The sequence below is a fragment of the Bacillus rossius genome, chromosome 16 (genome assembly GCF_032445375.1).
Source record: "Bacillus rossius redtenbacheri isolate Brsri chromosome 16, Brsri_v3, whole genome shotgun sequence".
Lineage (NCBI taxonomy): Eukaryota > Metazoa > Arthropoda > Insecta > Phasmatodea > Bacillidae > Bacillus > Bacillus rossius.
The window spans coordinates 35,217,933-35,242,549 of NC_086343.1; the positions used below are offsets into that span (position 1 = coordinate 35,217,933).

A 24,617-nucleotide genomic window follows, 5' to 3' on the forward strand; every position below is an offset into this window, starting at 1 on the left:
TCCTAAACAAGCAACAATGTAGTCGTTCACCTACGTCGCGGAAAAAAAAATCATACTCGTCTCGTAAACAAGAAACAATGGTGGCCGCCTGAATTCACAGGTATTGTGATGAAAATTTAAAAATTCGATATCTCCTAAAGTATTTGGAATTTCTTACCTCCGCCGGTTGATTTGAAAAGAGGAAGTGAAAGAGCACAGAATAAAAGTATTTTCAGATTTTTAGAATTTTTTTTTGGCATCTACCGCGACTCTACATATGATGAAATTAAAAAATTCGATATCTCCTAAAGTATTTGGAATTTCTTACCTCCGCCGGTTGTTTTGAAAAGAGGAAGTGAAAGGGCACAGAATAAAAGTATTTTCAGATTTTTAGCATTTTTTTTGGCATCTACCGCGATTGTAAATATTTACCCAATGACATATTAAAATAACCAAACATTCTTACTGAATGATAATTTGGATTCAGTAAACTGAGGAAACAACAAATTGAAAGCAAAATGTTTCCATCTTGCGCTTAAGTAATTCATTTCCACGGTCTTACATTTCCAAACCATTGATTGATCTACATTAGTGTTATAATATGAAGGATCGTAGTAAAGTTGATATTTTACGACCTAACCTGTGTTTCGAACACAGCTCAATGCAAAATAACCTAAAAGTCCTCACACAAAAAAAAAAAATTTTAATTTGTGTATCAAAAACCAAATTATCATAAAAGAATCCAAATGTATTGAACATATTTTTATGAAACAAAACATTTAGTAGTGTCACTTTACTTTTAAATTACCTGAAACCTATATTTTACACGAAATAACACCAAACAATTCAACAGCAAATTTACAAAACAGCGTTGTCATCAAAGTACACCTGAGTAACAGTAGACGCACTCATCTCCTCAAAGTTTAAAGACTTGAATCGAACAAAATTTGTCGATACATTTTAAATCATTAAAAATAAAAACGATAGGTTATATACTTTTTTTTTTTTTTAAACAGTTTTAGGTGGTATTTTGTGTTTTATTTTACAAAATATTTTAAATCACAGTAAATATTTTTTGTAAGTAATATGATTTAAGATATGATTTAAAATTATTAATTTAGTACAGACTGAATTAAAAAGTATGTATAGTACAAGTAGGTATTCATTAATTATTATAACTTAAAATGAAAAAAGTAAAGATAAAAATTAAAAGTTTCGACCATGAACTATCGACTGAAGCTGTATACCGTACAACTTTTATTGTTCTTTGACAATTTTGTTCCAGGAGATTTCACTGGTGCTGCTATCTAGCGAGAACCATAGCAACTAAGTGCAGAATGCGCGACGTGATATGTGTAACTGGGAAGGGAAGCGGCGAAGCGGGTCGTGAAGTTGACGACCTTCCTCTCGACCAGTAGAGGCGACAGAACGTCAAAAGAGGAGAGTTGTGAAGGCGCGCCGCCATTTTACGTGTCGCTCGTGTTTGTTCCCGCGTCAGGGGCGAGAAAGAACAGATGTGACGCGCCGAGTGTTTGTAGCCGAGTGTTTTAGTTCGTTCTCGCCTGTGCTCTCGGGACCGCGTGAACATGGGCTCGAAAGTGGAGTACGTGGAGTCGTCGCACATCTACGCCACCAACTACATCCGCAACTCGAAGGCGATCGGCGTGCTGTGGGGCATCTTCACCATCTGCTACGCCATCATCGGCGTGGTGGCATTCGTGACCCCGGAGTGGATCGGCGACACGGCCGAGTCCGAGTACCCGGGCAGGTTCGGGCTGTGGTCGCGCTGCTACTTCCGGGCGGCCAGCGAGGTGGGCGGCGGCGCCGAGGACTGCAGGGGGTCCCTGGACGACCTGTCCTCCGTGCCGAGCACCGCCTTCAAGGTGGCCAGCGTCTTCGTGGGCCTCTCAGTGGTGCTGGCGCTGCTCGCCATCTGCTGCATGCTGCTGTTCTTCTTCCTGCAGTCCACCACCGTGTACCACGTCTGCGGCTGGGTGCAGGTCTTCTCCGGTTAGTACCTGCCCCCTCGTCCTGGGTTCGATCCCAATCAGGACCTAGAGTTGGAAAGGGTCCGGGCCCGGGCACAAATGGTTCCCGATTAATTAAGGATTTTTTTTTAATGTTTGGGTTCACTCTGATATCACGAAAATCACGTCTGTTTTTAACATAGTTAATATAAAATTTTACAATTAATGCGATACGCACATATCACGTTTACAGTTATGGCCATTGCAACAATTATTGTCCAGAATTTATCTTTTTTTTTTAAATTGTGTTTGGAAAATTGTAAGGAGGGTGCTAGACAAAATTATTTGGCCCCAGGCCTTGCTTGACGACCCTGAATCCCGACACCCCTGTTCCTGACCCCCACATTCGATTAATGGGCCCTGGATCCAGGATCGGAGACAACCCCCTCCCCCCCATCTCTATTTTACAGTCACGTGCTACATTATAATTGAATGGTTTTTTTCTTACCTACATTCTTGTTATTTAACCTGAAAATACCGGGTACAATTATGGTCAGTAGCGGATCCAGAGGGGGGGCTAAGGGGCTCAAGCCCCCTCCAAAAGCATCTGGGTCCACTATTGTTTTAATGTTTGCCTTGATAAAGCCTAGCCTCAGCTGGGTCAAGCCCCTCCAAAACCAAAATCCTGGATCCGCTACTGATTATGGTTACTAAGTTCTAAGTCCAAACTAAGCTTTATTTATATAAAGAAAAAAAATTAAAATAACCACAGCCATTATGTATATTTATTTCACACACTGAAGTAAAAATGGAAATGTTACAGAAAAATAAAATTAGGATCTATGTAAATCATAGACACTGGCTACAAAATAAGACTACTTTACTTAATATCAGTTTTTCGAGCTTTCTTCTGAATAATATCATCAATTACTATATCGGAAAAGTTAAGATTCTTGGCCAATTCATTCTCAATTACTAAAATTGCTAAATGTTTATGACGACTTTGGCCCGTTGTGTTCTTTTGCCAAGTTTTTAAAGAGTTCGCCAGTCTACTAAAAGACATTTCAGCCTTAGACACTGTTACTTGAATCGTACAAAAAAGTCTTAATTGCAGTAATTTAACTACTCAAGTCATTGTTTCGTAGAAGCAATTTAAAATGTGCAAAAAAATTACTGAATAATCTTTTGAAATAAAAAAAAAGCGTGTTGTATAGAAATGGGTATAAAATTAAGAATTTCTGGTCTCCCACGCTACAAAATATGTGGTTACGAAAATAGAGTGAATTAATTTGCACTGGATTGTTTGCCTGGTAGCTGAAGCATTGACCAAAAAAATGTTATCACTTTCAGTAGCAGGAGACACAAATTATAGATCTCAACCCACGTTACACGGAGTTTACAGGTGGACTGATAAGCAATGAAATGCAAAACAAAGAGGGAAACAACAGGAAAAAAAATAGTCAAGACAGGAAGGGAGGTTTTGGAAATTAGAACCGTTGGGGAGGGGGGAGGCGGCAAGACATACTGCGCTGATATGCACACAATACACGCAGTGACAATAACTACCAGCACCAATTTTATTAAACGTTTATCATTGGTATCTATTTTAAATTTTAACATATAATTAGCTGTAGGTGAATAATCTTCTAAAATTTAATTGTATGAAATAATATACAATATGTTTTTCTAGTTTGTAAAAAATGATAACAGTTAAGCATTTAAAAGTAAACAGGGCTGGGCCCTGGACTCAGGGGTCCACTCTGCCCCACCCTTATGGGGGCCATGCCCCTGCTTTAATCAAATTCATGAGCACCGAGTCGCGCTGGAGTCTAAACCCAGTCAAATACAATCTGCCGTACCGTGCAGATAGCTGCACTAACTCACCATAATTATGGATATGCAGCGGTTCGATTCCCGGCACGGTGAAACCAGTAGGTTTTTTACGCGATCGTCGAGGTCCGTTCACTATAATGACGCGTAAACGTAGAAACGTATCCGGAAGTGCAAAGTATTTACGTTCCAATATCCTTGAGAAACAGCAGCCAATGAGTCTGAACTTCACGGTTACGAAAAATTAATTTAATTAAAAAAAAAAAATTTAGATTCGAAAACAAAATACAGTCAGGATTTATATTTTTATTAAAGATAACCCGCAAAGTAATTATATAACACTAGATATTCTTGTACTTGAAAACATTTTTCACGTATTTTGATTGAAAAACAAATACGACTACCACCGTGGCCAAATACTCGGCTTCTATTGGTCGCACGGACTAATGTAAACGAAAGAGCTGAGCTTTCCCGAGCCTTTCCGTATGGGTACCGATTTGCATGCGTGCGATTGTAAACACTTCTTTCCGTGAGATACGTCTGCCCGTTTAGATGATCCGTCTCCTTTACCGTGTTGTTTGTAGAACACAAAATATATTTAATTCCCCATACATAAACAAATATTTTGTTGAGGCAAACAAACCTTTCTCTCAGCACTCTGAGTGCATTTTGTTACTGCTTCATTCATCGTGCAGCTACCTTCATTGCGTGTGATGTTCAGGAGATGGCTCACACCCAAGGTTATTAGAGAGAGGTTGCCTCGATCGCTTGCGCATCGTTCTGCGCATCGCGTCACTTGCAGCCCCGGCTCGGCTTGCCAGCCCGTCCGCTCCTATCAGTTACTTAGTTTACAAGCACATCTGCTCGTAATAACGTGTCAAACTACAGCGTAATGCAGGGGGAGTTATTGTTGTGAGGAGTTTAATTGAGAGTGCGTGTGTTATAAAATGTTAGTGTTGCTTATATCATAAGTGCACAGGTGCTTCGTTAATTATAACTAGCAGGCAAAACGTTAAGAACACGAATTTAAAGTGAATTTGTTTTGTTAGGCTAAACGCTGTTAACAAGTTGTATTTAAACATTACAATGCCAGGTACGCGGTGTACAGTGGATGTGTGTACAAATAGTTAGTAAAAACAAAATCTTTACCTGAAACAAATCATATAAAATATCATCGATTCCCATGTGATGATCATCTGTTGAAAGTGTGGGTTCAGAAATGCCGACGTCATGGTGAGGGGAATCCAAAAACTACTTACATATGTTCAGAGCACTTTACAGATGATGATTACGAGCGCGACTTGAAAGCTGAGTTGTTAAATAGTCTTAAACCAAATGCTGTACCTTCATTAAAACTTGGAATTACAACACCTGTAGAAACATTGGAAAGTCGTGTGCGCCGAGAAGACCGAGTTAAATGCAGGGAAAACAAAAAAAAAAATTTAATATAAATTAATCGTAGATACAAATGAAAATGTAAGTGAGGAAGAAACCTGTTCTTGTAGTCAGTTAAAGCATTCAAGGTCGTGTTCTAACAATGACTAGGTTGAAATGCTTAGGAATGAAATCCAAATTCTTAAAGAAAATTTGTTTCTTGCCGAAAGAAAGTCAGTTTTAAATTTGGAAGTCATGAAAAAACTCAGAAAAGAAAACGTAAATCTTAAAACAAACAAAAAAACCGTTCTTCGTTAGCGTTCCGCATGCGGAATATTCTTTCAAGTGTTTTTTTTTCTTCAAAAAATAAAATTGACATTACTTTCGTTGAAAAAAAGAGTAAACTGGACCAATGAGGAAATATCTCTCGCTTTCACTTTACGTCATTTCAGTAAGCGATGTTATTTATTTTTAAAACAGAAACTTATCTTCCCATTGCCTGGACTTTCAACTCTTAAACGATGGGCATCTTCATTTGACATGAGAAAAGGTATCCTAGTAAACATGTTTGCATTTTTGAATGTAGCACGTTCTTCGTTGCTAGACTTCGAACGCATTGTTCTTTCATTTGACGAAGTAAAAGTGAAGAAAACGCTCCAGTATGATGCAAAAGATGATGAAACGATTACACGAAAAACTGCTCTATTCATGTTAGAAATTTATTTTTAAATCTAACTTCAGTTTATTTATATTGTAAACATTCCCAAAACGTTTTAATGAGCTATGGCTACTTTTATTAAACACTAAGAAATTGATATACAATTATTTTAAACATTATAATATTGCTGAGAAATAAATACAAATAAACCATTTTGTTTACTAGTTGCATGTTAATTATATTCATTTTTAAAAATTCATGGATTCATCATTGATATATTGAAAATTTTTACTGTCACTGAAAAAATATGTTGAAATAATAATTCATCCTTGTTTTCAGACACAGCATGTTGTCATTTGAAAAGCATATCAAAACGATTATAATTAACAGTAATCTACAAAGCATAAATAAAATACTATAAGTATTGTGTATCAGACATGTGAAACGAGCCGAGCTGATAGAAAGCCGTCAGTCAGCAGGTGTAGTATTACGGCTGGGAACGGCGGGGCTGCAGATGACGTCAGAGCGGAGGTTCGGGCTGTCTACATTGTTCTTATGGGATCGAGACAACCTCTATCTACTAACCTTGGCTCACACCGACGTATCCAATTTCATAAGTGTGTTACTGACACATCTCTGAGTGTTACGCGTTGGAAAACCCCGCTTTTAGACTTTTCCCCTCACATGCCTTCATCTTAAATAAATAATTTCCTCAATAATTTATTAAAAACATATAGCCACAGCTTCGAGTGCAAATTTTCTATTAACATTTTATGTTCGACGGATCGTAAGCTTAACATAGTAAACATGTTTTAAGTAAACATTCTTGATCTCGCGTTTGTGTAATTTTTCGTTTATCATTCCAGTTACTATGCATGGCTGTAAGTTAATTATATTTTTGGTGGACCTGCACGTTCACACAAATAAGTAATATGACATAATATGTGCACAATGATTGCGGTGAAATATGTTTCACAGAAACTACATCCCCTCCCCCCTTTTTTTATCGTCCACAGTTTTATTATGAAACTACGGTACGGACATCTGTGGCGGATGATGCGAACCAAAGTTCACAAAGCCAAAGGGAAACTTTATAGCATTAACTGTTTAGTGAATTTTAGTAAGATAGGTAGTATTTTAATAAAATTCCTTGTCGAAAATCAAGGCCGGGGTTCAATGATAACTATAAAAGTTCAAAATGTATTTTAACTGACTTTTTTTTACTATAAAATGTATCTAAAAATATTCCGTTTACATGATAAAATGTAGGTTGTTAAACGAAAAATCGAATAAGATATAACTTTGCCATGGCAATATTAATCGCCACCTAGTCTGTGTGTAGGCTTTACCACAAATTTAAATTGAAAATGAAGCAGAAGCTAATTTGAAATAATAAAGAATAAGTTTTTCTTTACGCAAATATTTCATTATCGCACACCAAAATATTTATTCTTGAAAACAATCGGAAAAACTCACGTTCTAAACTACAAAAAAATAAGACAACTTTTTTTAAGTTTTAAATTTTTTTATCAATCGTTGACTAGAGCTCTCTGCACTCTCTTCGGCGACCGAATATAGCCAGTTAGAGTTATCAGTAAACACATTAAACCTTTAGTCAATATAATGTTCGCAGGCTTTCACGGCCATTGTCTGATGTAGCTTTGCTTCTGGGTTGTAGCCGTGTCCTTGGCGAACAACTGCTCCCTGATGATGGCGACTGTAATGCCGACCGAAACGTCGGTGAATTATTCGCCAATGACACGGCTACAACCCAGAAGCCAAGCTACCTTTAGTCAATATGTTTGCTAGAATTTGGCATGTTATTTTATGCCAGGCATTTCTGCTTAAGAGACTTTAATTAAGGTACAGACATGTAACCTTTTACATAATTGCTTAGTTAGGGAATTGGAGGACCTAACTGAAAGGCCAGGCTTTTATTTTTGAAACGTCAGTTTTCTTTCTTTCTTTCTTTTTGCGTAGGCTAATCGAAAATTCTCGTTTTCTTGTAGCCAAACATTATTTATTTATAGAACATGTATTTGGATCCCGAATGTGTATACGCCCTGGAAGTTACCCGAAATAGGATTCCAGGCAATTTTTTTTCAGTATTATTTTAATTCCAGAGAAACGAATGCAGTGTACCCAAGATATAGTTTTGCAAACGTGAAACGTACATTTTACAAAGTCTTTTCATCACCTTCGTGTAACATGGGATTTTTTTTATCCGTCCCTACTGTGCTTGCAAGCAGCTTGCTAAAATAATGTTAGGGAACTTAAATTCGGAAAATGTCACTTTTTTTTTTGTCTCTCTGTTTACCTAAAACCAAATCGTAGAAGATTTGAATTTAAATTCCATTCATAGCGTATTGTATTTAGTTGGAGGTTTAATGTTGGTATTTTAAAACATGGGATATTCAGAAGGAAAAACACTTTTTTGAAACCCCAAAATACCTATTACTAGCTTAAAATTTTAACGTGCGGTTAAGTTGAATGTGAATATTAAAATTTTGTGATATTGTGAGAATTTGGTTATTAATTTCGGTTGCGTACTTTAAATTTATATTGTGGACTGTTTGTTAGGTTACGGTAAGTACAAGTTATACGTTGGGCGTGACGAAAATACTTTTTTAATAGTAGGATTCCATTTGCAATGAGATAGCTGACGATGTTAACATATTTTGGAAATGCGATGTGTTCCTGGGACAAGGTGAATGAGCAAACACACGTCGTGAACATGGTCGGTGTACGGTGTTGTGTACGCGATGTTGCGACTTGGGTCACGTCGAAGGTTCCGCCTCTCGAGCGCTCTGCGTGTCGACTGTGACGGCCCGCAGACGTGCATTGTCGCTGCGGCTAACTGCGCTTGTTGTCCTTGGGTAACGGTATTCCCTGCTCCACTTCTTTTATTCTGCGTGGGTTTTTTTCTTCTCTTTACTGCGGTCACGTTTCAACACACGCGCCATTTCTCTTACTGCTGCTTCTCAGAAAGAACACTTGACTTGTTATGCTTTGCTGCACGAATGTTTTTAAAACGAGCAGCTTAAGTGCAATTTTTCGTTTAATATACAGTCAGTCCATAAAAGAATTTCCAGTTATAAAATTCAATAGTATCAACTGTAAGCGTTGTAGTGAGTTGGTTCAAGGTCAAAATTAAAGAATAGCTGAAACCATTTTTGATAAGCGCATGCGTGGATACTGCTTTGTTGTTTTCTCGCTTGCAGCGCAAAGAATGGCTCTTTCCCTAATTAGTAGAAGGTGAAACTGTGAACTTTATTTGGCAACAGGATGGAGCCCCTTCCCATTGGAATCTCTTTGTACGAGAGTGGTTGAACGTCGAAGTCCCTGATCTTTTTTATTGGTCGTAAGGTCGAGACTACGGAGCTCTTTTTCGCTGGACTCCACATTCACCTGACATTATGCCGTGCTATTTTATCAAATAACGTGTCTTCGTTGATTTGCTGGAATTGAGACACAGAATTACAGAATCTATTACCCCGGACGTGTTAACCAAAGTGTGGAAAGAATTGGACTTTGGGTTGAGAACCTGCCCTTTGGGGTGAACCTGCCCATCTTGTTAAAATGCATTAAACATGTATGGTGTACCATTTGGGCATCGTTTTACTATTGGGTTATAAATCTCTGACATAACTACAACTACTAGCTTGCAGTAGCTTTAACCCATATACGTATTTCCTGTGAACAACCTAACTACGTACCATCATTGAATGTATATATATATTCAATGGTACCATCAAGTAGATTAGAAACCTAAACAATCTTATGTACCGGTAATCCATGCCTAGTTTTAAAAAATGCACAAAATTACCAGAGATTGAATTTAAGAGGCCGTGTCACAAATTTGCGCTCCTATCTATATCAATGTTATTTTAAAAGGCAGTTTTTCTCAAAGTCTATAAGAGGTAGGGGCCAGAAATTTTGCCTACTGAAAGTATACAATACATTTAACATAACCGCTTTTTTCAAATTTAGTTATCATATCATATATTATTTCTGTGATGAAAAAAATATAATCAATATTTTGATTTGTCCAGATACAGTGGAATTTTGCTTATATTTATAATTATTTAGCAAAAACTGAAAAGGCCATTGAAATGTATTGTACATTACCTTCCGATCAGTGTCTTCATGATCATGATGGGTTTAAAAACCTGGTTGTAATCAAGTCTTTAACTATTTCATGACAACATTTATACTTAATAATTTGGAGATAGGCCTTTTCTATCCTAAGCCCCTGAGCTTTCACTATCTGGTCTGGCGACCGACCTGACACTCTTCAACCACCCCAAGGGTCTCCGATTGCACATCCGATAAAAAAAAAGCTGTTCGTTCATTTGTTTTTGTGTCACAGACTTCACACATTTATGCCAAGGGAATATTCCGCTGATGTGACGCCATACGAATGTATTATTCGCGACCATACAACTTTTTTGTTTGTCATCGGGAAGAAATGTTCATTTTGAATTGAGCATTTTTAAATGTCAGCGTAGAATATGCTTATCTGCCCATTTTGTTTCTTTCCATAATAATGAGTAAAGTTAACATTGTCATGGACATTTTATTATATTCGTTTGCCGTCCAAGTAAAACTGTCACTATATCGCACGTAATTATATATTTTACTAATTTGTTAGTTGTCATTTTATTTAAGTTACAAATAACAGTAATCAAAAACTATTACTTAATAGTCCAGAAAAGAGATTGAGTTATTATTCATTTAATAGGGGTTTAAAATATGGTACTACATACATATTATATATATTATACATATTATATATATTATACATATATTATCTTGTTGTCTTCTTTGTAACTTTACTGGAAGAATGGCATTTGGTATGTATGTTAACTCACAATGAAAATACTTCAGAAGTACTCAACAGTGAACAACCTAGGCCCTATACTAATTTCATTATGTTCATGGAAATATAATTAAAATTACAAATAATGAACTGTATGTGTTTCACGTAGAGATATCGTACGAACTGTATGTGGTACAGACCAACATTTGCTAAGGCTCTGAAAATACTTAATTTCAGTTAATGTGTGGAGAATATTAAAAGTTAGAAATAATGATATATATAAAACAATGCAAAGTTATCAGCATAAAAATAGAAGTTATTTTTACGTAGCGCCTATTGGAATGAATATTTTGTGTTGAATTATGTGGCATGATTAATATTCTCTTATGGTATGTGTGTTTTGTTAAAATCTTATAAAACATAACTTACTGTTGAAGGATTTTCATTTTTTTTGTTATGATCTTATTTAAACAAGTTTTAATTATATTACACATGTCTATTTTAAAATCATTTTAATGTATACTTATAGAATTGTAATAGGCTTTATAAGGACTCTCAAAATGCATGTGAGCATCTATAATTATCTACATCACCATTATGGCCGTTTCACAAGATCAAATATTTATTGAATTCAATCAGTTGCATTCATTGTACATGATTTTCAATTTGTACATTGAATTCAATACAAATTGAAGATGTTATTCAACTAAGCTTATTAACTTATAAGTATTTTGTTTGTCCAGTACATAAAAGTAAAAGATTCTTTATTATTTAAATAATGAGCATCTATAAGCAATAACGTTTTCTAAATATTTACATAAACATAATGAAATCTAATTTTTCAATACTTTATATCTACGATCACATCAACGGCAGTATTATGTAATCAATGAGGTAATGAAATATCTTTAAAAGATATTTTCTCCTCTGTAAAGTAAATTTGTGATACAGCCCTCTTAATGTTAGTCTAGTGAGTTATTTCGTCTTCTAATATGCTACAGCAATATATAAAACTAAGTTTTGTTAGTGTTTTAGTCTTTTGTAATGTTAAAGTGTAATGTAATCAATTCATTTTTTTTTGTAAATTCTTATTCATAAAGATACATATCATAATAAGATAAATAGTAATATTTGTAAATTTAGATTCTTTGAAACAACATCGATAAGAGGTTCTCCTACCTCTGTTAAACTGTATGATGGTGCATTGTAAAAAAATTAGGTAGTCTGACTTAAGTGAGATTGTATTTAGATTGTGTGTAATGCATATGCAATATCTAAGCATAAGAATTTATGTTATTATCCTTTTAAAACGTTACACTATGAATTTCGTATACTTTTTAATGTCAACTACCATTATTTTTCACGGAATATTACATCCAGATAAAGAATAATTACCACATGTTTGAAGATTAATTGTATTCCGATACATTTAAAGTATTAAAATTTTTAGATACGACTCATACTACAGTTGTAAATGTGAGGTTTCTTGACTCTGAATCCCCGCATCCGCAATTTCCTAGTGAGCCGCCGGTCAGATTGTCATCCTCTCAGATTGTCGAGGAACCAGATACATTTTTCGTCGAGTAATCTGGCGGTATAGTAGCTTTATCACGCGCTGCGGTTACAGTTACTTCGGTTGAATAAGCCACTAAATCTCACTGTTAAAAGAGAGAACTTCTAGACCAGAATATTGGAAATAAAAATTTACTGACACGGCCTCTTAAGACTTGGCTGTACTTGCAAATACTTAGGGAAAGATTTATAAAACTGACATATCGTGTGGCTATAGGTTATGCTTTTAGAAACGGACAAACTAATTATCATCGAGTTTGTTTCTAATTGTAGTTGGTGTTCCGGCCTATCAGTGCGCATTGCAACCCGTTGCTCTGACTAAACGTTGAGAGCGATGCTGAGGCCCAAACACCTCGGGTTATGTTACGTTGCACCAATGACTTGGGTCGCCGAGACAGACAACCAGAAGTCTTGCCAGCATACAGAGTGTGTGTCCTGTTTCTAGTGCGCGCCCAGTGGGGGAGGGCCTATAGCTGCGCATGAGTGTATCTCGAAGGGCGGGTCAGCAAGTCTCGGGACGATGCCCCAGGGCTGTTTTTGACGTGACGTCTAATAAATCGATGAACGCCGGCTGCACGCACGAAAAAGGATGACTCATTGTCCCGTTACGCACGTTGTCCCGGTGCGCTCATTGTATGCTTGCGCCGCATCTATCTCTCTTCCACTCGATTGGAACAACCATCGATTTGACTTTTTCGAGGCACATTAAACTTGACACACTCCCATTCGTTTCCTACTTTTCCTATCATCGTCCTATCCTTAACAGAAAAACACACATTGGAAGAAGTTAAATAGCAAACATGTATCAAAGTTATAGTTAAAATAATCTGCTCGTTAAATTAATAAACATATTTAAATTAATGAGTGCAAATAAAAGTACATTAATCAATTAAATTGTAGATTTAATTTCACCCCTTCTTTGTATCCATACAAAATGGTGATAATTTAATAAAAATGATTCAATTTTATTCATAAAAGTATGCATACATTTCATTAATGTTTTGTTATGACGTTGTCACGTTTAACTATCGTCCGCAAACCGACTTTAAAGACAACCAATATTTTGAGCTTACAAATTATATATATATATATATATATATATATATATATATATATATATATATATATCCAGTGGCCCTTTGCCGGGTTTGGACCCGGGAACCACGGAGCTAAAAGGAGACACCCTCCTCTAATCCACAAATCCCTCAGAATCACACCTAATACATACTATTTTACTGACCAGGATGCAAGACATATTTGTTGGATATGTTTTATAGGTTCCTTGGACTTCGCGGTAAAGAAATATAAAATAGTATATACGTAATTGGTGAAATTTAACCAGCAACACGAAAAGTTCATTCTGGATTTTTTTTTGTACTTTTTTTTGTTTAGATACCATGCAGTCAGCTGTAACTGATTTTAAGTATGCAAATTTGTCACTCACAGCATTGACTTTTTAATAAACTGAACGCTTTGGAATGTAAGAGCGTATTTTCAATTGAAATTCTGGTGTCGAGAAAATGTCACTCCAGTGGCGTACCATGGGGTACCAAAATATCTATAAAAATCTTATCATTACCACCAACAAAAGAAAAATTATTTGAAATCAGTGTGCAAAAGGATTATATTCCCCCTCCCCTTCTCCAAAAAATAAATTCTGCGTATGATCCTGTGCCTAAGTGAACACACGAATACCTAGCAGACGTTAGTTGAAAATGCCGAATTACGAGCTTGCCAGTTGAATGAGGCAAGAGTTTGTGTGCGTGCAAAAGCCAGTAACAACATACATGCTCTGTGCATGGTACAATGTTATTTGAACAAAATGTATGTATTTTTGATGTTTATACATCTCAGCTGTCGGTGTACAACATTTGAAAGAGTAATTTCGTGAATGGAAAGGAAATGTGTAACCACGGTGCTGCCATCTGTGGCGGATGGCGTGAACCAGAGTTCACAAAGCCAAAGGGAAGTATAGTATAGTATAGTAGTTTTATTGTCCAGTTCGACTACAAAAATATACAATTATATTGTACATGTAGTATAGGACTCGTCAAAAATATTAAACATTATGAGTACACATTTAAATACAATCATATACACATAAACTAATATTATAAAAATTATAATCAAATAATGTACATCATATCATAATAATAATAATACATTTTTAGCATAGTTTTGCTTCCATAAAATCATTAATAGAATAAAAACTGAATTCCAAACAGCAAATCTTTCAGTTTTTTTTTTTTAATGCACAAAATTGGTTTTCTGATTTAAAATGTGGTGGAAGTTTGTTATAAGGAAATATAGCAGAGTATCTGGGACTATTTGCAAAACATGTTGTAGCTGTAAAGTATTAACTGTTTAATGAATTTTAACTATGCGTGCAGTGTTTTAATAAAATTCCTTGTCCAATGTAAGGTACAAGGCCGGATTTTTTTCTCTTTTTGTCGCTTTCATTATATATTTTAAAATTACGCTCCGGAAATCGAATGATTCGATAGTCGATGTAGCTGCTCGGGCAGCGAATTCTAGCGGCGGTGCGGAAACTACGTGTGCTTTGTGTCTAGTTGAAAATGCAATGTGTGTATCTTAATCAGGCTCGGCATTTAAAAAAAAATTCACGTTAAATTCTGTGTCCGAGTTTCGTATTATAAGTAGGGCCATGCATATTTCGCGAAAAGATCCCGAGAGTAGTTATAAGTTAAAACATACAGTGCATCGTCTGTGTTACGTGATTGGGTGAATTTATTTCAGGCGCATGTAGATTGTTACAACACCAATCACAGTAATTCAGTGCGGAAGCAAACGCATCCTGAGCGACTCGGTCAAAAAAGGCAACGACTTCTCTCGCAGACGACCGCCAATCACAAGGAAGAAACCTCTGGTGCGGGTATAGCTAGTTGCATTCTAAAAGGCGTTCAGATTTATTATAAGTATATTTGCAGCACGAGAAAACATGAATTTCCTCGTTACCGTAGTTAGATGTTACACATCTCTGGCAAGTAAGTACTGAAAGACCAAATTTTTTTATTCACATTTTTATTAAGACTCCAGACTTTGTGAAAAACCCATCACCGTTACATATTAACACTGTGAAGTTGAAACACGTACGTACTTGACATTCTTGTAGGTTAGTTTGATCGTAATGGTGATTTTAACCACTAGTGTGAACAAAATCCTATATATTTCTTATGAACTTACTTGATTCATACTGTCATTTTCAAACTAGGCAAGCATCAAATCGTCTAAATGTCCACATAAACTGTTCTTATAGGATTGCATATTCTTACGAAGCACGCAAATTAATTATTTCGAACAAAATATAAAACCATCGCCATTATTTCAATGTATGCTAATAGAAAATTCTGTCGAATACGATTGTGCTCGTGACTGTATTAGTTTGGAAACATCTGGAATTTAGTTTATCGGTGGTGTAGTCATCTCCATCTAGAGTATACTGAATTTTATCTTATTCCCAACATGAAACATCTTCAAATTGCTAAACTAAATCCCGGTGATGTTCTAATTGATTTTTTTAAATGTAGATAATGAAAAAAAAAAAAAAAAAAAAAAACCTAGATCTGTAGGTAGGCCTACATAACACTAAAATAACAGTATTTTAAGAGGGAGCAAAGTTTCTTGTGAGCAAATAATGACTTCGTGTTTATATTAGTATGTCTTTAAAGGTCATTGTCCTAGATTTTTATATACACTAGCTGATGCGCCCGAGCGCACTGTTCATTATGCATGCCCCTCCTCAAATGTACGCCACTGCCGCGCCTCGAATTAAGAAAACTTAAACCAAATCGAATTTTTAAAACCAACTTACGAACAAGAAAATCATCAAAACTTTTATTACCGGAGAAGAAACCATCTTGGATTCAGCAGTTTTTTTAAGGGCCTTAACATTAGCATTTATTTAAACAAACAATGCCGTGTCAGTGTGATAGCAAAGATAATTGTTGCAAAAATATTGGATTATGTTTCGAATGTGAATGAAGAATTAATAATAATACAGTAGCCATTGCCATAAAGAATATCGGGGTAACGTGGTCGGAAATCGCCAAAAAAAAAAAATCGAAGGCGAATTTCGAAACCAAAAAAATCGCTTCTCTGGAGGATCTGTATACTAAATTTCACTTCTCTAGGCCTCACCATCTTCGCGCTACGCGAACTAAAACAAACTTCCTTTTTTTATTGATATAGATTAAGACATGAGTTTGTTACTTCTTCTTTACAGTGCATGTTTGTGCACCAGTCAAACCAGATCCTTGCATCACGGCGCTGTGTTGTGTTTAATATCCGTGAACATTCCGTGACAACAATAATGCGGTGACAGTAACCCGTTCTTAGAAGATTGCGCTTCGTGAAACTTTCGCTTGACCTCAATACACTTTGTTCCGGTGCTGGCTTTAATGGATGTCTCGGATCGCAGGATTTAAATAAAAGCGTTGCAGGGTATGAATGGCAAGGTTTCAACCAGCAGTCTACCTTCTACTTTTCTTCGTTTCGCGCTGTATAAAGGCTAGGTTACACCAACCGCTTATTAGCTTTTCATCTATGTTGAACTCGTGATAAATATAGCTATTGAAAATCAGTTAAATTCCCTATACCTCAAAGATTCTTGAAATAGGAGATTTTATTAAGAGAAGATACTTTTTTTTTTGAGTAACTTTACGCAATGTTGCGCAGCCAGTAGTAAAATCAAAATTAACGTAAACTTTAAGAAAATTACGCTTAAAGTCAGATAACGTCAGTGTCATAAAATTTACTTAAAATATTCAGACGATAAACAATTGTTTTACCCAAAAGATATTAGCAATGGAATCCCTATTACCCGAACCGATCGAGACCAGACCCTTTTTGGACTAACGAATTTTTCGGATTAACGAAATCATTCCTAAAATAAACTAATTACATGAATATGTAGCGCTGCTCTACATAGAGCAACACTCCCGTGCGACCCCACTGACACCGTTTTTCTGTGACACTGGCGTATTTTAGCTTCAAGGGCAAGACAAAAAATTTAACAGATTTTTTTCAAAACAATGTAGTTCAGTAATAATTATTTCAGTACATTGTCTAACTTGGATTTTTTTTTTGTAGTTTTCAGAACTTTATATATATTATTTAGAAACACTTTGGTTTTATTATACCTAATTATTTTTTTATTTTTGTTTCGGATTAAGCGGACTTTCGTATTACCATATTTAATCCAAACGTTTAGACAGGTTATATATGCATTCATGACCACACGTTAAAAAACACATTGTAGGCTTAAATAAATACTACATGTTTAGTAGGGTAGCCAAATAAATACTAATAGTTTGATCAAACAAATTTTTCTAAGGGCTCTGTGTAGAGTAACTATTATGTTAATCTTTAAGAGAAATAAGGAAGTTCTAAGGGCGAAACTGACACCGCATCAAATGATCTTTTCGTCTCAACCCCCATAGCATTAACATGGTGTTCACTCCAGCCTAGAGGCCTTTCTTTAAAAAAAGGCGGTGTGACATAACAACAACATAGAGACTAACGTTTCAAGGTCATTACTTGGCGGCACGTACTTTGGATAGGAAGTAGGTAGTAGGGCGTTGCTTTAAAAAATTATGAATACACTTGTTTATAATTTAGAGCTACTGCGTGAACCAGGAAATTTTCAAAGAACAAAAATTCTTTCTGAAGTTAAATTTCACACAATAAGCAAACAGAATGTCAGTTATAAAATGTAATAGTATCAACTGTAAGCGTTGTAGAATGTTGGTTCAAGTTCACAACAAAAGAATAACTCAAAGAGTTTTAGATGAGCTCATGCGAGAATACTGCTTTGTTGTTTTCTCACTTCCAGCACGAAAGAATGGCTCTTTCCCTAATTTAGTGGAGGGTGAACCAGTAAAACTTTATTCGGCAACAGGATGAAGCCTCCCCCCAATTGGAATCTCTTCGTGCGTGAGTCGAAGTCCCTGGCAGTTGGATCGTAATGCTCGAGACGACAGAGCCTTTTTTCGCTTACAGTTGATACTTTTAAAATTTATAACTTGAGACATTATTAGAGACCGGAAAAATTCGCGAATTCATTTCGCGATAGGCTAAAATAAAAATTGTTATACCTCAGTGCTGTCACTGCTATTGGCTCACAACTCACCTGAATGACGCTGGGCCAATGAGAAATACCCAACCAAAGCTTTAACGAATCACAGGCTGCTACGTTGGGACGTCTCACAAGACAGCAGCCAATGAGTGTGTGGCATTTGACCAAGTGTACGTAGAACTATGGAGTTCATCCTACAGGTCATTGAATACGCGAATTTTTCCGGTCCCTATCTATAGGAGACTGCGTCTATTACAAGAACCCTTCAATAAAAAAAGTACCTAATCACGAGAAACACAGTTCAGACGCCTCAAAAATAAACAGCCAATTAACATGTGACATTTTCCCGAGCATATTTAATACTTTGCGTACATCCACGAGATCTATCAACCAGTGAATAGTTTCAGTACTTGGATCAGTTCCGTGTTTGCAGTGTATTGTTATGATTCAACCTTAAGATGATCTCAATTATTTACTATTCTAAGACAGGGTGATAGGGGGCTCAAGACTAACAATGAAAGACAGTTCAATATAGAGACTTGATTTAATGTCACGTACTATTATAGAGTTAGCGGTCACCAATTTAGACAATTATCGGGGAGCCTCGCTACCACACCTCGGCAGGTTCCTTACCCACGCTGTGCTGGGTCGCGCTCGCGGCAGGAATTCGACGACGGACTGCGGCGGCCGAGGACACGGCGCTCCGTGGTTCCGGCGTCACGACTTCAGCCGTCCAGTCGCCGGTGACCAGAAGAAGCCCCTTCTCGACGGTGGCTGTCGTTTTTATTCTTCCGTCCGCGTCCGTGTTGATGTTCCGTGTTGTCCTCTTTTCTCTCGCAGCGGCGGTCGGCCTTCGGCGACTCGCGTCGCTGTTTCGCTGGCGGTGTTGAAACTGCTGACACCTCGTGTTTGACTCAGGGCGAGCCTCGAAGCCGCTTGCCAGAGTGCTCAGAGCGAGTCATAACACTCTCCCCCTGGTTGGATTAAGAGGCTGTCCTCAGCCTAGTTCAAGAGGACACTGGAACTGCATCTTGGAGCGGGAACGTAGGTGTCTTGATGCATCGGCCGCGGACCCGATCTTCCTGTAGGTGCCTTCACGCTCGGAGCGCCGCGTGTCCTTTCTTCTCTCGCGGTCGGTTACGCGGATCGATTCGCTTTCCTGACGTGGTGTGACAGCGAGACTTTCTATAGTTGTTATAACATTTCTATTTAGTATTCTGAGGGTACCGATTTGTGATTACATTGAATTTTTATTTTTTTTTATACAACCGATATAACATAACAAGACACAAATTAATATAATCAACGTGTTAACAACTTGATACATGTGAGTTGTATTATAAATATATCAATACAATTCATATGAACATACTCTGACTATATGTGTGGTAACCAGATTTTTTTTTTTTTTTTCGTAATTTTACTCTATCATTGATTTATTTATTTATCCAATGTTACATTCACAGCAACACTCAAAGTGAGTCTAAACGTTGTGCACGACATACAAGACAACTACTACATACAAAATATATAAAATAAGGTGAAATAAATTATAAATACAAAAACAAAATTAAGACAAACTTATAACAAAATATACAAATTACAATACAAACCGCTTGGACAACAAAATATACAGACACATTGATAAAGGAATGATAATAATTATATCATCTAAAAGGAACATATCTTTGACACAAATGGAATATAAAATTAAGTTTTGTATGGAGACATAAAAACAATTTCCATATAATTATGTTCTTATTTTATATATATACATACATATCCTTTTCTTTCGTATATCTAATTAATAACATTACCCTACTATCTATAGCATATGTCATCCTCCTATATTATAAGCTGTAAGTTATAATTTATTGTATTAACTATTACTAATATCATAATTTATTTTATCAAACCACTCCTCATATCCGAAATCTCAGTAAGTTATTGACATGGACACTTATCTACAATATTTATACCATTATTTTATTTTACAAAAACGGGTCGACCCTTAACTCTTGTCCACTGTAGCGCTACATAACGTGAACTCCCGGGAGTGAAAATTGGTACCATGGCGAGGGAATTTTATAGGATAAGGATTTATTAACTATTTTACTATTTTACCTCACCTATATAGGTGCTTTTTTCTTCATATATACTTGTACCTTGGCTGCTGGTTGGAACGGGTTTGCGGCCGTCTTGTTGTATTATTATACTTACCTACTCTTATATATATATTTTTTTCCGAATACACACACGCTTAAGTACAAAAGCTAGGCATATTGTTACTGACGACACTGACTGCAAACATGCTGAGTATGAATAGGTGCCAAATTCCCTGAAAGAACTCCATGATTGGCTCCTCCCCCTGTAATAAAACACATGCCATAAGGTTCATACATACTCTACTATGCTATATCAGTATCCTATATATTTGTCTTGCCTTACTGTCTCATTGTTATCGTTATTCTTATTACTAGGCCGAGCATTATCACTCTGATAACAGTACGAATTGTCGGTTTATGTATGCTCGCTTTAAATGACGTGTTGACACTGTGTCGTTGATCATTTTATTACCTTTCTTCATTCTCAACACTACTGTCGCTGGCCCCAACACCTTGACAACCTGGAAAGGACCTATGTATTTAAATGATAGCGACTTATGCCGAGCTTTACGTCTAAGCCAAACGGAATCACCTTCCTTGTATGTATTGACTTTAAATTTCTTATTAAAATTGGTTTCCTGTGTTTTTTGACTGTGCATGATATTTATTTTTGCCTGCTCTCTATCACTACGCAAGTGGTTTTCCCAATCTACCGGCCGACGTGGAAATTTCCCAAGCACAGCGTGTGATGGTTGCATGGCCTCAACCCCGTGTACAAGGAAAAAGGGTGTGTATTTACTGCTGGAATTTACTGTCGTGTTATAATTAAAAATTATGTATTGGAGATATTCATCCCATCCGCGGGGGTCTTCAGCTGCCCATATTGTCAGCTGTTCTCCAATTACACGGTTAATAGATTCCACCAATCCATTACAACAGGGATTGAAACTTGTTGTCTGGAGCTTCTTGATCTGCAGTTTTTGTAAAAGTTTTGTTACTAACTCGTTATTAAATGACGTTCCTCTGTCCGTCAGCAGCCTGTCTGGACATCCAAAACGTAGAATAACGTCCTTGATAAATTCTGCACATGTCTCGGCGTCGATTCTTGGTACTGCCTTAGCAACTACAAATCTTGATGCATATTCTGTCATAACAAGAATATACTTGTTCCCATTCCTGGTACAAGTAAGTGGACCTTTGGCATCCAGTGCCCACTGTTTAAATATTGGTAGCGGTTCAATTGGTTGCAATTGACCCGATGGTTTTTCACGCCCTTGTTTAGCTCTTTGACAAATTTCACATGATTTGACATAATTTTGTACGTCCTTACTCATTGTATCCCAATAATATGCCTGGCGTATTTTTGCAATTGTCTTAAATATGCCGAAATGGCTGCCTCCTAAAAGTGCATCATGGTGGGCTTGTATAATTTCCCGTTGAAAATTTTTAGGGACTAATGTCAGTTGAATTTCTCCTCCCGGTGTATTTAATTTATAATATATTTCCCCATTATTTTTCATTCCATAACGCCGAGCTAATTTGATGTATTTTCCCTCCGCATGTTCCGGGTCTGTAAGGGCTACTTTTAATTTTTGAATATGAGGGTCTTCACTATATTCTCCTTGGAAGGGTGATGTGTTTACAATGTCGTTCACTGAAAATAGTAAATCTTCATCTCGTTCAATACCTATATCGTACCTGGAGTTCAACACTACTGTTTCGAATACTTGTTTATTATGTTTGTTATGTTTGAGCAGCACTATTGTGTGAGTAGGCATTTTAGTTTCGAATGTTTTTTCTTGACCTGTTTCTATATCAATTATCTTAATATTTATCTGATAAATTTCCACGGCTGCGTGTAATATAGGCTCACTTAATACCTCGTCCTTACTCATGTTTATTAGTATAATTTTTTCTTTGTTCAATATAGGGCTACCCAGGTTTTCGTAAAATGTTTTGTAATCACCCCAGTTTTTGTGGATGTGTTTAGCAATGGTTGTTTGTATCTCACTTTCCTTATTCTCTTCCGGAAATATTGCGTCAGCAAGAGAGTGAAAAATTGAATTACCTCGAGCGTGACATGCTCTTACTATATATTCCTTGTTTCCTACGCGCTTATTTATGTATTCCTCATCTGTCGTCGGCACACGTGATAGAGCGTCTGGAATTTTATTGTTCGCACCTTTCACTATTTTTGCTTCGAAGTCGAACTCAGAAACTGATGTGGCAAATTTTTGTATTCGCGTATTGTGTTCCGCCATGCTTCTTAAGTATCTCAAGCTAGCATGGTCTGTCTCAATAATAAAATGTCTGCCATATAAATATTGCTTAAACAGATGGCAGAAATATTTTATGGCGCCTAATTCTCGTTCTGTTGTTGACCAACGAGTTTCATTGGATGTCAATTTCCTTGATGCGTAAGCTATAATGTGACGGTTTCCGCGTTCATCCTTTTGCATTAAGGTTGCACCTATTGCCGTTTGTGATGCGTCACATGCTAAAATTGTTTCTCGGTTTTCAACAAATTTTTCTAGTAGTGGTACTTCCGAGACTGCCTGTTTTAACTGTTGGAAAGCAGTTTGCTGTTTTACCCCCCAATGGAGGTTCGTTTGTTTTTTTGTAAGCTCTATTAATGGTTCTGCCACTGTTGCGTAGTTTTTTATGTATCTCCTTAAGTATGAAGTCATGCCCAGAAATGACCGTAACTGCTTAATGTTTTTTGGTTGTGTCATACGGTTTATGGCTTCCACCTTGTCTGTATCTGGTTTTATTCCATTCGGTGTTATACAATGTCCCAATATTTTTATTTCATCCTGTGCAAATTTGCACTTTGCAGGGTTGACTTTTACGTGAAACTGCCGTAACCTGTTAAATACATCCTGTAAATTTTGTAGATGTTCCTCGAATGAGTCTCCCATAACAAAAATGTCGTCCGCGTATGCTATCACAGAGTGCCACCTCAGTGGTCCTAATAAAATATCAATAAACTCTTGAAAATAACCTGGTGAGTTTGAAAGTCCCATTGGCATTCTATTGTAGTGGTATAACCCTATTTTGTCAATAGTGAAAGCTAACTTATGTCTGTCTTCCTTCCTTACGGGTATAGCGTAAAATCCTGAAAATAGGTCCAGTGATGTTATGTATCGCGAGTTCTGTAACGTCTGTAATATATCGTCCGTTCGTGGTGAAGGATATGACATTCTCTTGACGTAGTTATTTAAGAGACGAAAGTCTGTTAAGAAGCGTATTCCTCCGTTCTTCTTCTGTATCACCAGTGATGGTGCTGCGTACGCACTGTCCGACCTCTCGATAATTCCGGCTGCCTCCACCATTGTTATGATTCAACCTTAAGATGATCTCAATTATTTACTATTCTAAGACAGGGTGATAGGGGGCTCAAGACTAACAATGAAAGACAGTTCAATATAGAGACTTGATTTAATGTCACGTACTATTATAGAGTTAGCGGTCACCAATTTAGACAATTATCGGGGAGCCTCGCTACCACACCTCGGCAGGTTCCTTACCCACGCTGTGCTGGGTCGCGCTCGCGGCAGGAATTCGACGACGGACTGCGGCGGCCGAGGACACGGCGCTCCGTGGTTTCGGCGTCACGACTTCAGCCGTCCAGTCGCCGGTGACCAGAAGAAGCCCCTTCTCGACGGTGGCTGTCGTTTTTATTCTTCCGTCCGCGTCCGTGTTGATGTTCCGTGTTGTCCTCTTTTCTCTCGCAGCGGCGGTCGGCCTTCGGCGACTCGCGTCGCTGTTTCGCTGGCGGTGTTGAAACTGCTGACACCTCGTGTTTGACTCAGGGCGAGCCTCGAAGCCGCTTGCCAGAGTGCTCAGAGCGAGTCATAACAGTATGTATTCTGATCTTTGTGTGTCCATATGTAAAAAAAAAGCAAGCGAAAGGGAATTAACAACACAATAAGTTACTGAGGAAAAATTAGCAATTATAAGAGCGGAAGCTATAGACATAAAAGCCATGTCCGGTGAGCCCAATGGCGTATCATAAATATCCGCGCATTTTTAATACCCAAGCATAAAACCAAAACAGCCGAAATAGTTCACAGTCAGTGCATCTCGCCGATGGAACAGTCTCGTCCAGAATGTAGACACCAAACTGATATTTCAAAAATTATCTCTCCATATCCACAGGCACTTAACCAAGGGAATACTCATGCATATATGCGTGAGTGTGTGAGAGAGTGACAACCAT

The 24,617-nt window shown here is 37.0% G+C and overlaps 2 protein-coding genes across 4 annotated transcripts in view; one reads left to right on the forward strand and one right to left on the reverse strand.

Moving 5' to 3' along the window:
• Positions 1-960, reverse strand: part of LOC134540075 (proteasome subunit alpha type-5) — a 35,073-nt gene extending 34,113 nt beyond the window's left edge. Inside the window, exon 1 of one of the 2 annotated variants that reach the window (XM_063382534.1) lies at positions 788-960. The gene's annotated coding sequence lies outside the window, so the exon portion shown is untranslated. Of the gene's footprint in view, positions 1-776 lie in introns of both variants that reach the window. The other variant, XM_063382533.1, reaches the window with a different exon arrangement.
• Positions 961-1,282: 322 nt separating this feature from the next.
• Positions 1,283-24,617, forward strand: part of LOC134540076 (LHFPL tetraspan subfamily member 3 protein) — an 87,298-nt gene continuing 63,963 nt past the window's right edge. The window contains exon 1 of one of the 2 annotated variants that reach the window (XM_063382536.1): positions 1,283-1,989. In XM_063382536.1, coding sequence (XP_063238606.1) covers positions 1,566-1,989 — 424 coding nt within the window. In that variant the 5' untranslated portion in view covers positions 1,283-1,565. The remainder of the gene's footprint in view (positions 1,990-24,617) is intronic. The other variant, XM_063382535.1, reaches the window with a different exon arrangement.